General features: G+C 35.8%; 1 protein-coding gene across 3 annotated transcripts in view; it reads right to left on the bottom strand.

The window, feature by feature from the left end:
* LOC128223836 (centrosome-associated protein 350-like) overlaps nt 1-7,820 on the bottom strand; it is a 108,560-nt gene extending 100,740 nt beyond the window's left edge. For all 3 annotated transcript variants that reach the window (XM_052933254.1, XM_052933256.1, XM_052933255.1), the window contains exons 1-2: nt 7,792-7,820; nt 720-816 (exon numbers count right to left, since the gene is read on the bottom strand). In XM_052933254.1, the coding sequence (XP_052789214.1) occupies nt 720-786 (67 nt within the window). In that variant the 5' untranslated portion in view covers nt 787-816; nt 7,792-7,820. The remainder of the gene's footprint in view (nt 1-719; nt 817-7,791) is intronic.
* Nucleotides 7,821-15,875: the final 8,055 nt, after the last annotated feature.

Raw genomic sequence — 15,875 nt, 5'->3', positions numbered from 1 at the left:
TTGGTGACAGTCAACCAGCCCACTGTTCTGGCTTGGTGACAGTCAACCAGTCCACTGTTCCAGCTTGGTGACAGTCAACCAGCCCACTGTTCCGGCTTGGTGACATCAACCAGCCCACTGTTCCGGCTTGTTGACAATCAACTAGCCCACTGTTCCTGCTTGGTGACAATCAACCAGCCCACTGTTCCTGCTTGGTGACAATCAACTAGCCCACTGTTCCTGCTTGGTGACAATCAACCAGCCCACTGTTCCTGCTTGGTGACAATCAACAAGCCCACTTTTCCTGCTTGGTGATAATCAACCAACCAGCCCACTGTTCCTGCTTGGTGACAATCAACCAGCCCACTGTTCTGGCTTGGTGACAATCAGCCAGCCACTGATCCGGCTTGGTGACAATCAACCAGCCCACTGTTCTGGCTTGGTGACAATCAACCTGCCCACTGTTGCGGCTTGGTGACAGTCAACCAGCCCACTGTTGCGGCTTGGTGACAGTCAACCAGCCCACTGTTCCGGCTTGGTGACAGTCAACCAGCCCACTGTTCCGGCTTGGTGACAGTCAACCAGCCCACTGTTCCAGCTTGGTGACAGTCAACCAGCCCACTGTTCCGGCTTGGTGACAATCAACCAGCCCATTGTTCCGGCTTGGTGACAATCAACCAAACAAATCCCAGTGACCAGATCAGGAATTGATTTTCTAATTTTAACCCCCAATTTCTTACCTGTATTGTACTGGGATGGTCCACCGCCCTGCACCACGGGGTCTGTCACTTTCCTGCCCTTGAACATCCTAAAAACAGGTGGTGGGACGATCTACATCTGAAAGCGAAAACCAGAAATTACAATCTTAATTTATCGATGAAATTGACAATCATTATATGCTTAATACTTTTAGGTAGTGATAAAATGGGTAGTTTGCCTCTAGCTACATTTACAGATATCATCATTTAGAAACAACAGCAGCCCAAGTAGATACTCAATGAAAGCATTTTTCTTGGTCATTTATCCGATTGATCTTGGTAAAATCAACTACATGCAATGCTGAAGAAAAACAAGAGGGCCCTGAATCGCTCACCTGATCCAATAAAGATCAACAACAATAACATTCTGATTAAGTTCCATGAACATATGGTCATATATGTGGCCTCTAGAGTGTTAAAATACTTATCGTATTATTTGACCTGGTGACCTAGTTTTTGACCACACATGACCCAGATTCAAACTTGGCCTAGAGCTAATCAATATAAACATTCTGACTAAGTTTCATTGACATACAGCCATAAATGTCACCTCTAGAGTACTAACAAGCTTTTCCTATGATTTGACCTAATGACCTAGATTTTGTCCGCACATGACCCAGATTTAAACTTGACTTAGAGATTATTAATATAAACATTCTGACCAACTTTCATAATTTTTTTTTATAAATGTGACCTCTACAGTGTTAACAAGATTTTCCTTCAATTTGACCTGGTGACCTAGTTTTTGACCGCATTTGATCCAGATTTGAACTTGGCCTAGAGCTAATCAATATAAACACTCTGACCAAGTTTCATGAACATACAGTCATAAATGTCACCTCTAGAGTGCTAACAAGCTTTTCCTATGAGTTGACCTAATGACCTAGTTTTTGACCACAATTGACCTAGATTTCAACTTCACTTAGAGATTACTCATATAAACATTCTGACCAACTGTCATTAAGATACATTATAAATGTGACCTTTAGAGTGTTAACAAGCTTTTTCTTAAATTTGACATGGTGACCTAGTTTTTGACTGCACATGACCCAGATTCGAACTTGGCCTAGAGGTAATCAATATAAACATTCTGATCAAGATTTCTGATGATACAGTCATTAATGTGACCTCTAGAGTGTAAACAAGCTTTTCCCATTTTTTCACCTTATGACCTAGTTTTTGACCGCACATGACCCAGTTTTAAACTTGACTTAGAGATAATTAATGTTAACATTCTGACCAACTTTCATGATGAAACCTTTATAAATGTGACCTCTAGAGTGTTAACAAGCTTTTCTTTTAATTTGAGCTGGTGACCTAGTTTTTGACCGCAAACGACCCATATTCGAACTTGGCCTAGAGCTAATTAATATAAACAATCTGACTAAGTTCCATAAACATACAGTCATAAATGTGACCTCTAGAGTGCTATCAAGCTTTTCCTATGATTTGACCTGGTGACCTAGTTTTTGACCGCACATGACCCAGATTTAAACTTGACTTAAAGATTATTAAAATAAACATTTTGACCAACTTTCATGAAGATACAGTCATAAATGTGACCTTTATAGTGTTAACAAGCTTTTCATTTAATTTGCCCTGGTGACCTAGTTTTTAACCCCAGATGACCCAATATCGAACTCATCCAAGATTTTATTGAGGGTAACATTCTGACCAAGTTTCATTAAGATAGTGCCCAAATTGTGACCTCTAGTGTGTTAACAGTCTAATTGTTGACGCGAATGACGACGGACGACAGACACAGGGCGATCACAATAGCTCACCTTGAGCACTTTGTGCTCAGGTGAGCTAAAAATATGCACGGATTTCCCCCAGGCCTTTATGGCATGCCGGACCTGGTGTGCTTTTCGCTGACTTATTCCTGACATGCGTTAATTGTGCCGACATGCTTTCATCTGCGCAGTTACAAGCCTTATCAAAACAATCATTTATTTTGACAATACACAAAAGTTGCAACAGTTAACTGACAGCCAGTAATGAAGGTGTGCTCAAAATATTACAGTACTCGTATCAGCATATCAGGATCGACAACAGCCGGAAGACGTGCCAGTGAGGATCAACTAACTCCTCCAGTACTTTTTCACAACAGGGAGTTGTGAAAATATCACTGTTGTAGGGGACATTCACTCTTATAATTGCCTATTATTGCAGAGTAAACAATAAGTTTTAATTGATTTAGGTAACATATTTTGTGTGTCATATTATTTTGTTTAGGCAACTACTTTTATATTTTTTGGATATTAAGAAAACTGGAGACTTTAATTTTTGATAAAACGGAGAGAAAAATAAAACCTTTTTTTCGTGTTTTTTTTTTTAATTTTGTTCCTGACCTTTCTGATAACAGGGACTCAAATATTAAAGAAACAAAGAAATTGAATATGAATAAGACCAATGTTGGTACGAGGTTATTCATTAGGCAGTGATAGTGTTGTGCAGATGATCGATTATAACCGCGATTGATCGGAAAGGCCTACGTCGGCGACAATCGATAGTGAAATATTGAACAATCGATTATAGAACCAAGGGACGTAACCGCTATCGACTTATTTTTCTTTTTCTGGTCAATGCTAGTTTTGTTGAAATGTTTAGGTGTTACCATGCTAAGTTATCTAGTCATATTCCTATCAAGTCAGTAAGTCACTACAGTACCAGATTTTCTTTATAATTTAACAGCTAAAGGATTGTTTTTCAACTTTAACATGTGACGGTTAACTTCTTACCATGTAAGAATTTAGTTTTGTCAGTCTTCTGAAAGAAATTATTCTTGTAAAACATATAGAATATTCTACAGCTTACTGACCAATTATTAAAAAGAAATTGATATCTTTCTTTACTTTTATTTTACACATGTATACAATACGAAATGTAAGACGAAAGTTTGAGTCTGTGGTCTCATGTTCTGTTATAGTAACTTGTAAACACAAAAGGATAGAACTTTGCGTTCTGAATAAATAATGTAATTTATACAAAGAAATGTACACACAATATTGTAAGTGAACCTTGGTGCTTAAAACTGGTGCATGTACTGTGTCTGCATGCCTTAAATATGATGACCAAAGATAATTAAATAATGATTAAATCGATTTATAATCGATCATTGATCAGTTTCATAAACTGATTATCGATAATTATTTTTATGCCCAGTTCTCAACACTAGTCAGTGATAGCTAAGTGACACCAATGATAAGGTGTTTAAAATATATATGAAATGACATCACAGGGCTTTTTCTATAGTACCAACTGGTCCGACTATCGGACCCATTCCCAAAGCAAAATATAAGATTTTTTTCCCAATCTTCAGAAAAAAATCCTAAACCAATCCATTTTTTTTTTTAGAAATTCTGTTCATTTTCAACATCCTAATGAATTATGTGATGTGAATTTTTGTTGGTAATTGAACTCAGAAATCATTGGTTTTCATCACATTCAGAGATCTGAAATATGAAATATTATCTGTCATGATTTATTGCAATAGATATTTACACCCCAAGGATTGGTATTTCAGCCATTGTGGGTCTTTTAAAGGGAAAATAAACTAATATTAAATCATTTCCTAATTCGCAGGAGACAAGACAGCTTTTTCTTTTAACTGTAAAATTTCTTAATTTTGGCATTTTCACGACGCAAACTTTCCCAAAATGTCTACGGTCTTTTTCCCAAAATCGGCAGAAAAAGCCCTGCATCAGCAATATTGCGTGATGGCAGAACATGCTCGCATATTTTGAACTCTGCTGCTAGGGGCACAAAGGTGGGCCCTAAAATGACCTTTATATCAGCAAGAGTACGCAAAGATTTGGGGATGGCCCTATCCAGTCATACCCCTGATGAACATTTGATGGTTTTTGCAGTTCCGTTCATTACTCGATTCGTCTGTCTCAAAAAAGAAATGAATGCACTTTTTCTAATTATTCAGTGCAATTGATAGTATTTTCCTTAAAATTCGGACATTTGTTAAAAAAAATAAAAAGTTATTATCATCCCTACAGTACAGAGTCAATACCAATTGAACACCCAAATGGGTAAGTGCCTCATTACTTTTGTTATTTAATTGATCCACAATTACTCTCTTACTACAATGAAAATACATCAATATAATCCTAAACAAATAATCACATGCGCTGAAACTGTTTTGACCAGGTATTTGTCAGCTGCAGATCAAAGAGGGATGGTATGGATCTTATTATGTATAAAATATGCAATATGAGTGTAAATATATGGTATGATGTCGACCAAGTTTCTTTATTCCAATTATGACCCAAGCATTAATGTTTTTGCACTAGGATTAAGAAAACAGACAATCTAATAACACTGAATATAAAATGTGTAATGTTAATAGTAAACACCTCATACATACATGTACACTTGAAGCCAAGTCCCAATTCCACTGTACCAATTTTAATTAGCACAACCTTTGCACTGGTAAAATGCCCTTTGGCCTTGCTCAAATTCATTATTTGATATAGAAGGGCTTGTTGAATTTTTATATGTCACTAGCGTAAAAATCTGACTTGTTCATGATGGGCCGAAATGATGACTTCAGTTTGTAACCATGACTGTTAAAGAAACTATTAATCCTATCTACAGCAAACGTCAGCTCCAAAAACCAAGTCACACTTATGCAACAGGTCAAGAAGAAAAGTATATATGGTAGGAAAGTTAGAAATTGTGAGATTAAGTGAAAGGAGGAAACGGAAAAGTGTGAGTGAGCTTTTTGTTCTACCATCCTCTGGTTATCATGGCCACAGCTTTCACAGTCTTAAGAATCATAAGAAGCTACTTATAGCTGGACCTATAACCTTAAATGGAAAGATGACGGTGTGTAAGCTTTTTTTATAATAATATTTATAATCTCAGCTCTCAAGGCCCATTCAGCGAGTGCTCCGATAAGATCGTTAGTTATATAAGGTTTTTGGAGCAAAGTGCACATGTAGACAAAATGTAACTGTGGTTAGAGCTACAGTACACTCAACGAGTTAGACCCACTTTCCTCGCTCACTCCGAGGGATAAAGTCGATGATCGCGGGTTTCCTCCAAGGGTAAAACTGTTGCCCTCGCTAAGAACCCCCTGAGTTCCTCCGAGTGGCTGGCTTACCGCCGAGTTTAATATGAACGATAGCGTTGAGAATCATCCAATTTTATGATCCGGCGGCGGAACTCCGAGTCTAATCAGATAAGCAAGAAATCATTCTTGTTTAGAAGTTATTTATTTTTATGCTTATGCACATTGTTAAGCGTAAAAGATTCTTACATGTACCAACGTTTAATTTGTATAAATGTCCGTAAACGCCAATTGAATATTGTCTTGAATTATAAACATTGAATCATTAAAGTATATCCACTAAGTTATTGCATCATAAAGCAGCCGACTATTTACACGATTCTGAACCATGACCTCTGACGTCAAGCGCGTGATAAATACAATGCAGAATATACTATTTATTATTGGTGGTTAAAAATAGCTATGACGTTTCATGGAAATTTCCACAGAAAACGAGGCAAGAAGGCCTTCAAAACCATGCGCTGTGAACTTTGAATGCGTGTTTGACCTCCTGATTTTCCGAAAATGTGTAACCTAGAATTTCTCGGAAGAAATGTGTTTATCAGTCATTAGCAAAAACACGTTTATAAGATGCATGTGCAACTAGTGAAATACGACTGCATTCATGTGGTAAGCTAACTTCATGCAAATGGGCAGAGGAAAAAGAATAATAGCAATTTACTGGAGCCGTCGTTATCGGTTGAAAAGTTTAATAAAATAAATATAACTTGAGTGTAGATTCTTATCTAGTGTCCGCAAAGTTTCGCGGAGTTAACCCCGCCGAGGAATGCCGAGTTTGTTATTCTTCGGTCGACTGATCACCCTCCGAGGGCCTTAAATTCAAACTCCGAGGAACGCGGACAGTCGATAAAATCATTGTGTTGGCCGCGATAGCAAAAATCCGCGGAGGGAAACGGAAAGTGGGTCTAACTCGTTGAGTGTACTGTACCCTGGTTCTTTAACGTGCACCAGTGTAAAGCACTGTCACACTAGACCCCCATTTAACGTTCCCTTCGGGAAAATGATTAGTATTTATTCGTGGTGTGGCAGGGAATCGAACTTGTGACCTTTGGATTAACAGTCAAGCATGTTCTAGACCACAGATCCGCCACCTTAAATAGAAATATTGGACAAACCCTACTTGAAGTATACCAAGTCTGGGGAGGGGACGCTTCAATTACTTGATATGGTAAACCTGTTCCAGAAAGAATGACACTCTATGTGGGATATGCTCAGCACCGTTCTGATTTGCTTGCCCTGTTGGCTATTCCACTCTATCTACCTATCTATCTTCCATTAATGTCAAACCCCTACTTGAGTTCTAGACAATTGCAAGTCAACCTGAAAGAATGTTAGTTAAGGTTGTGAAAGCAACAGAAAATATAAAAGCAACGTTTAAAATAGGCGGTACAGATTAGGTTCAATGGTAAAAAGAAGTTTGATCGCTCCCTTTGGCGAGACATGTCCACGGCCAACTCTGACTTGATTTGCAAAAGAATTTGGAAGTTAATTGAAATGACAGCTTTTTAAGTTAACTGTTCAAAATACCCCTAACATCTTGGAACTTTTCTTCATCAAATAAGCTACTGATGTATATTTATTGAAAATGAAGTCCATAACCCGAAAATGCAGGATTGTACATGTTTGGCACTAAAATGTAAACAAACGCTCACAAGAAAGTTTTCTTGCATACTAAATTCCAAAAGTACAAATAAACTTTTAAGACTTGTGCATTTTATCGTAACCTTGAGATCAATAGTTTTAGCGTCGTAAATATCACCTTAGTACCAGGGACGATCGCGAAATTAATCGGCGGGAAATGACATGCAAACACTTGTCAAAATAATTATCTTGACATAAACGCAATATTCTCTACACTAGTTGCATTTTTACCAGAAAGCATGTGAAAGCATATACTATTTACATTAATCGATTATCTTTTACCAATCGAAATGAAATGATACGGCCAATGTTTACTAAAAACAAAATACTCACATAAACATTCCATGGTCTCCGCCATTTTGAAACTATGCGATGCATGATGGGACCAAAATCAAAGGGAAAGAACTGCAATAATTATTATTTGATTCCATTTTTTAGTTATCTCCCTTAGAGTGGGTTATATATAGATAGATAAATTTATTTCAGTAAGGAATGCACATACATGGACATTTAAAATAAACAACATGTATAGTAAATCACATTATACATACATGATATTTTCAATAGCTATGACAGGCACACCGAACCAAGGATGACACAAAAAAGAGAAAACTCCATTGTGGTCCTTTGTTTTGGTGGCTTGGCATAGGGAGGCATTGCATATTTAAGTAATAATATAGCTGTACATAATCGAAATTGCACAAATATATTAAAAGTTAGTCTTTATGCATTAAAATAAATATTGCCTTAGTTGTATCACAGTCACTTTACATAATTTAGTAACATAAAGTTACAATATAGTATGAATATGACAGTATGCAGTACTTATAAGATGTGAGGTTAAGCTAAAATAGTTCCTTTACTGGAAATCTTTAAATAAATAAATGAAAAAACAAACAAAACCTTTTAATAGCATAACTAATAACTAATGCCAAATTATCTAAAAAAAGATTCTTTACTAGCAATTTAAAAACAGGTAATTTCTTAGTCTGTGCGATACAAGATGGCAACTTGTTTCATAAGGAAATACCAGAAAAGAAGAAGGACTTTAACCCAAAACCTTTGACCCCTGGAACAGCATAAGCCCCTTTCTGACATAACCTTGTCCTATGTGTGTGCACAGTATCTTGGGAGATAAAATTGTCTCCCATGTAGTCCGGGGCTATGCCATTTTTTATTCTAAAGACATGAATCTGGTCTACACGATTGTTGACAGGTAACCAGTTGAGTAATTTAAAGTGTTCTGGGCCAATGTGAGACCTTGCATCTAGATCCAAAACAACCCTCAAGTTTATTTTGTGTGGTCTGGAGCTTGGTTTTAAGTAACTTGGTCAGACCATGATACCACATAGAACAGGCATAATCTAAATGAAATTGAATTAAGGCCATGAAAAGGAGTTTCTTGGTGTGTTTTGTAAGGTAACCTTTCTTTCGATATAGATATTTCAACCTTGCATTAGCCTTTTTAAATATAGAACGAGCCATATAATCAAAAGATAGAGTCTGATCAATAGTTGCGCCAAGATATTTAACAGCAGAGGTTGGTTCAATAGTGGTACTATTACATGTAATATCAAGTGTTGAGTTTGACCTTATTTTATGTTTAGACCCAAATAAAATTGACCCAGTTTTGCCTAAATGAAGTGACAACTTATTATCAACCAACCATTGACTGACAAGATGCAGGTCATCAATGACGTTTCTACAGAAAACTTACATTTACCTGAAACAAGTATGCCAGAATCATCAGCGTATAACAAGAGCTTGTTTTCAACCACGGCTAACATATCGTTAACATAAATCAAAAATAAAATAGGGCCTAGTATGGGACCCTGTGAAACTCCACATGTAATAGTAGAAGTAGTAGAATATGTACTGGAGACATCAGCCAGTTGCTTTCTATCTGAAAGGTAGGATTCAAACCATCTTAAAATGTCATCACCAAGTCCTGCTTATCGAAGCTTCAAAAGAAGGATGGAGTGGTCGACTGCATCGAAAGCCTTTTGGAGGTCTAACAGAATCATACCTACTACGTGACCTTTGTCCATTTCCATTCTTTATGAAATCTGTTAAATGAATTAGACATGTATCTGTTGAGTAGCCACTTCTAAACCCAGACTGAAATTTATACAATAACCTGTTTACTTTGAAGTACGATTCAACTTGGTCATATACAACCCTTTCATAAATCTTTGATACAATACTTAAAATAGAAACAGGGCGGTAGTTACCTACAGAAGTTTTGTCATTCTTTTTATATATGGGAACTACTCTAGCTGATTTAAGATCATCTGGTACCATACCTTGAATAAGGGATAAATTTATGACATGAGCAAGAGGTTCGGCAATAATAGAAGCTCCATCTTTTAAAAAACGAGATGACATACCATCTAAGCCTGTAGCCTTATTAGCACTTAACAGAGATAAATATTTCAAAATCTGACTTTCGGAAACTAATGAAAAAGAAAAGCTATTTAACAACACGCCTAAATTGGAATAAAATTTTGTCACAAAAGATTTTCCAAACTTATTTACACAAACTGATAATTTTTCAACAAGCTTAGAGGCAACTGTGGTATAAAATGAGTTAAAAGGGTCGGCAATAGTATTCTTATCAAAACAAATATCTCCACCAATATTAAGACAAATATTGGAACTTGAAGAAGATAACCCTTTCTTAGAAGGTAAGCCAAGATTTTTAAGAATAGACCACAGAGACTTTGAATCATTTTTGTTTTCCTCAAGGTTGTAATGTAATGTTTATGCTGTGACTAAAAGCAATCATACAAATTTCAGCGAACGCAAGAAAATTATTTTTCCTTCAGAATCATTATTTTTTTATTATCTGGGAAAGACGTCTTGGATTACAACATAATAACATCAACTTCAGGTATTTTTAGTATCGACCGAAAACAGAAATACTTTAAAGATGCACTCTTACTCGCAAATAAGGGCCATGTTTGCTCAAGTAAATGATGTTGATGTACGCATGGTTTCTCTGTGTCATCTGTACCTTGTGTGTCTCTCGTTGTGTGTGTGTTAGGCATTTGATTTATGAGGCACTTGTTCCTCTTGTTTGAAATTGTATAAAAAAATAAGGACACAACTTGATATATAAGGACACACGATGGGTAGATGCAAAAATAAAATCAGTACAGTCTTTTGGCTATATGGCAACGTGTTTTTTTATTCATGTGAGCTTATTTTCAACTCGAATTTATATACAAAAACATATTCCTAGTATTTTTTCACACTCAATCTTAAACTAACAGGTATATGAATAATGATTCGTTGATTACTTTTCATACAGAATCACATTATTACATATAAAACGGTGTTCAAAAAATCAAGTATTATTATATTATTTACATGCGATCTGCAATACTAATTGAGGTTCAGGAATTTCTTTGGGGATTGTCTTTTGTCATATGATTAATTCCTGTTCACAATGCGATTTGTAATACAAAAAGCAGCGTTTAAACCTCCGCGCAATTAATTGCCTCTTGACAAAGTATATTGATATGTATATATGGAACAAAGGGCTTGGTGTTTAACAGCTTATCAACCCCACCCAGTGAACATTTTCCAAGTCAATCAATGATCCTTTCATGGACAGACTCATCGCGATACACTAATGCACCATGCTTCGTTGTGTACCGTCGGCGATGTGGCGAGGAAAATCTCGTAATCATGAATAATTAATGAGGCAGTTTCATTGGTTCCAAAAGGAAACCTCTCCGGAAATCGGCATATGCACATACATGTAAACTCGTTCCTATATAATCCCTTCTAAAAATTATTTTGGCGAAAGCTCGAATTAAACTCGGTCCGCCTGATCACGACAAATGTTAAACCAACACTTATACCACTCGCCTGCGGAGACAGCTGCCAGTACAGGGTTATTGAAGATGAACATTTAATTGTAAATGGAAAAAGAGTTGTCTCCCATATCTCATGCATATTTGTATAACTTTTCATCAGTCAATTTTCCAACGGTATGTATACAGTATAACGGAAGAAAGTAGCGTGGTTGCCGACGATGAGACCGACTAAACAATCACATGACATGCAAACTGTACGTTAACGCAAGATAGGGCCATTAATTGACTTATAAATGTCGTGCAAACCCCCCAATTAACCCCTGTATTACCGACCGTTTCATGGCGGTAACCCCAATGTTGGGTCAAATGTAAGTTTGAGTATTCATAAACTAGTTAAAACCCAAGTCAACACCAGTTTTGGTGACCGTTTCATGGCGGTAACCTCAATGTTGGGACAAATGTATTGTTGAGTACTCATAATCTAATTAAAAACTCCAGTCAACACCAGTTTTGGTGATCGTTTTATGGCGGTAGCCCAAACATCTAAAAGTGCATATATTTTAACGCATATGTTATCTAACTGTGTTGTTTGGAGCACTGTGTGACTCCCATGTGCAGACGTAGCCGTGTGCCTTTAAACAGGGTCTTATTTTCTAGGCACTGGGCATGTTCCTGTAATCTGTTGTATGTTGAACAACAAGGACTTTCCCTTTAACAACCACGAGGATGTACTAATTCCGTGTAACAACAGGGATGATTCCCTTTAACATCCAGAGGATGTCCTAAGTTCGGTAAGCAAAAGGAATATTTCCCTTTAACATCCACGAGGAAGTACTAAGTTCGGTAAGCAAAACGGATATTTCCCTTTACCATGGAGAGGATGTCCTAAGTTTGGTAAGCAAATGGGATATTTCCCTTTAACATCCAGAGGAAGTCCTAAGTTCGGTAAGTAAAACGGATATTTCCCTTTAACATCCACGAGGATGTCCTAAGTTCGGTAAGCAAAGGGGATGATCCCCTTTAACATCGAGAGGATGTCCTAAGTTCGGTAAGCAAAGGGGATATTTCCCTTTAACATCCACAGGATGTCCTAAGTTCGGTAAGCAAAGGTGATGATCCCCTTTAACATCGAGAGGATGTCCTAAGTTCGGTAAGCAAAGGGGATATTTCCCTTTAACATCCACGAGGATGTCCTTAGTTCGGTCAGCAAAAGGGATGGTCCCCTTTAACATCGAGAGGATGTCCTAAGTTCGGTAAGCAAAGGGGATATTTCCCTTAAACATCCAGAGGATTTCCTAAGTTTGGTAAGCAAAGGGGATATTTCCCTTTAACATCGAGAGGATGTCCTAAGTTCGGTAAGCAAAGGGGATATTTCCCTTTAACATCCAGAGGATTTCCTAATTTCCTGTAACAACAAGGATATTGACCGTTAACTATGTAAGTAATAAATTGAACGATGGGTTGACTATGTGACTGAATAAAGGCCCATATGCCGGGTTGTACGGATTTTATTTTGTATATATACGCACAAGTTATTATCGTGGTCGAATTTGTTAAAATTGTAACGAAACTCGACAATATTTGAATGAATTCTTACTGTAATTACTTTAGAAAACATGAACAAATATATCATTTCTGTAAATTCTTTTTACTACTTGGTAGTAGGGTGATATTTTTATTCGTAAATGTAATAGAACAGAACAGAAAAGAACATAACGCAATGCTTGTTTAAATTAGCAATATATATAGCTTATTGTTGTTAACACAAAACACAAACTTTCTTTTTAAATACATTAAAGAAATTAGGAGTAAATTTGCTATTCGTAATTTACAAAAGAGTTAAACAATATTCAGAAACTTATTTCTAGGACTGTTAAAGCACCTTTTTTAAAATTTGCTGTACCGTATATTCCAAGAACTGCACGTGTTGCTTGCGCTCCCTTCTCACAAATGCACGTGTAACCCGGTTTATAAAACGAACGAATGGTATTTGTTGACTGAAACGTACACTAGGAGAATAAACCTGTACTGCAAAGGCATTTCACGTTAAAAATAATTTAAAAACAAAATTACGTTAATCTTGTTTCGCCTTTGAAAGTAATCAACACCATTCAATCGACGCAAAATCGACAAATTGCATATTCTGTGACGTCACCAAATGACGTTGGCAAAGTTATTTCCGGTAAGACGTTGTTGCTTAGTTATCACAAGTTATCACATATTAGACGCATTTTCATACTTTTCATTGTTTGATACAGTAAATATAAACTAGTTAATCATATTGCGAGCAAGTTTTTGGTCAATCTTACATGGCATCAGCAGAAAACATACCAAGCCGAAGGTAAATTTAACTTGATATTTTTGCTCATTAAAACGCTCGTTTTCTTGTGTTTGATCGTTGTGTTAAAGCTGCACTCTCACAGATTGAACGTTTTGACAACTTTTTTTTTTTTTTTTTTTTTGTCTTGGAACGAGCCAATTTTTGCAAAAATGCATGGACACCAGTTATATAAGAGAGCTGACAAAAATTAGATCCCAGGATTTTATATTTAAGATTAAAAATTGAAGTTTTATGCACTTTTCTTAAACCGTTAGTTTAGAAATATGAAAATCTACGATCTGATATTTTGTCAGCAATCTTTTATCACTGGATTGCAGATATTAACGCAAACATTTGCTCTTTCAAGACAAAAAATAAAAAAAGTTGAAAAAACGGTATACCTGTGAGACAGCATCTTTAAGGCCATGCTAAATTCATTACATGTTAAGCGTCATCTGGCAGGAAAGATTTTCAATCTTCAGAACACAACACAATGTCAATCCCATGTAGAACTACATTTTTCGATTTTATTATTTTTAAGAGACCGTTTACTTCCATTTTCAACTAATTAGCGCACTGGCACCGGTTTTTCAAACTCAATCATTTTTTTTTTAAAATAAAAAAAAATCTGATAATTCCTTACTAAAAATTATAATACCGAATATGTGAAAAAATATTGATTTTTTTTTAAAATATGCACTTTGTACTGTATACTATATTATACAGTACAAAGTGCATACTTAAAAAAATATATATCTCAATATTTTTTCACATATTCGGTATTATAATTTTTAGTAAGCAATTATAAGATTTTTATTTGAATTTTTAAAAAAATGATTGAGTTTGAAAATCCGGTGCCAGTGCATTAGCGCTACAACGGGAGACGCGTTGGGACTATTTCTTTTAGACTAATTATAAATATACATTCCTGTGTAAGGAACCTTTTTAGTAAATATGATATTTGTTTTGAAAGTTATTAATTTACCCTCAAGCAAAGTCTTATTTATCAATTTTTTGGTTTTAACGGATTATGACGAGTATGTTCATTAATATCTTCATTCTTGCGATTTTTATTGTTATTATTGTTTTTGTTATTAAATTTGCTTATTGAGTTTGAAGTGAATAACAACACTTCAAAGTAACTATATGCAGTATACTGCTGTATATATCATACCATTATAGGTTAACATAACACGTTTGTTGTATTGTATTTATTTACTATTGACTTGTACATATTATTGTTACATGTTTATGGATGATAAACTACATGTTTAAATCCAAATAAAATACATTCTGATTCTGATTCTGATTCTATTTCAATGCACATGCTTACGGGGATATCTTTTAAAGGCGCACACTACAGGTTCTGAGGTTTCATTTTAATAAAATTATCAGGTTTAAATGATATGCACCTAAATCATATGCATTTTTATGTTAGGGTCATTAGTGTCAAATGAGTGCAAAACGATAATGCATTGAAATAAAAGCTGCACTCTCACAGATTGAACGTTTTGACCACTTTTTTTATTTTTTTTTGTCCTGGAACGAGCCAATTTTTGCGAAAATACAGGAAACCAGTTATATAAGACTGATGACAAAAAATAGATCGCAGATTTTAATATTTAAGTTCAAAAACTGATGTTTTATGCATTTTTCTTAAACCGTTAGTAACGGTTTAAGCAATAAAACATTAATTTTCGAACAGAAATATGAAAATCTACGATCTGATGTTTTGTCAGCAATCTTATATCATTGGTTTGCAGATATTTAAGCAAAAAATTGCTCTTTCCAAGACAAAAAATAAAAAAAAGTGGTCAAAACGTTCAATCTGTGAGAGTGCAGCTTTAAAACTTATTTTTGCAACCTAGGTGTTTAAACCTATATTGTGCGCCTTTTAATAGTAATATAGTTTTCGAAACGTTTGAAATTATTTTTACATTCTATTTTCAACTCATTTACCCATTTTAAATGATACCATCACAATACGGGACACCAGCATCCAGCATACAGTTCGAGAAATTAAGGGCCGGGTTATAAATGCAACTCTTCTTTTTTAATAGAAGCAGTCACAACAAAGCTGAAAACCATTGCTCAATGAATAGTGTTAAGTTGTTCGGGTTGTCCGGTAAGCACAGTGGTTAAAGTTGTTCGGGTTGTCCGGTAAGCACAGTGTTTAAAGATGTTCGGGTTGTCCGGTAAGCTCAGTTGTTAAAGTTGTTCGGGTTGTACGGTAAGCTCAGTTGTTAAAGTTGTTCGGGTTGTACGGTAAGCACAGT

This window comes from Mya arenaria, chromosome 17 (assembly GCF_026914265.1).
Source record: "Mya arenaria isolate MELC-2E11 chromosome 17, ASM2691426v1".
NCBI classification, from domain to species: domain Eukaryota; kingdom Metazoa; phylum Mollusca; class Bivalvia; order Myida; family Myidae; genus Mya; species Mya arenaria.
Note: the sequence above shows the minus strand (reverse complement) of the source record. Positions and strands in the feature narration are given on the sequence as shown.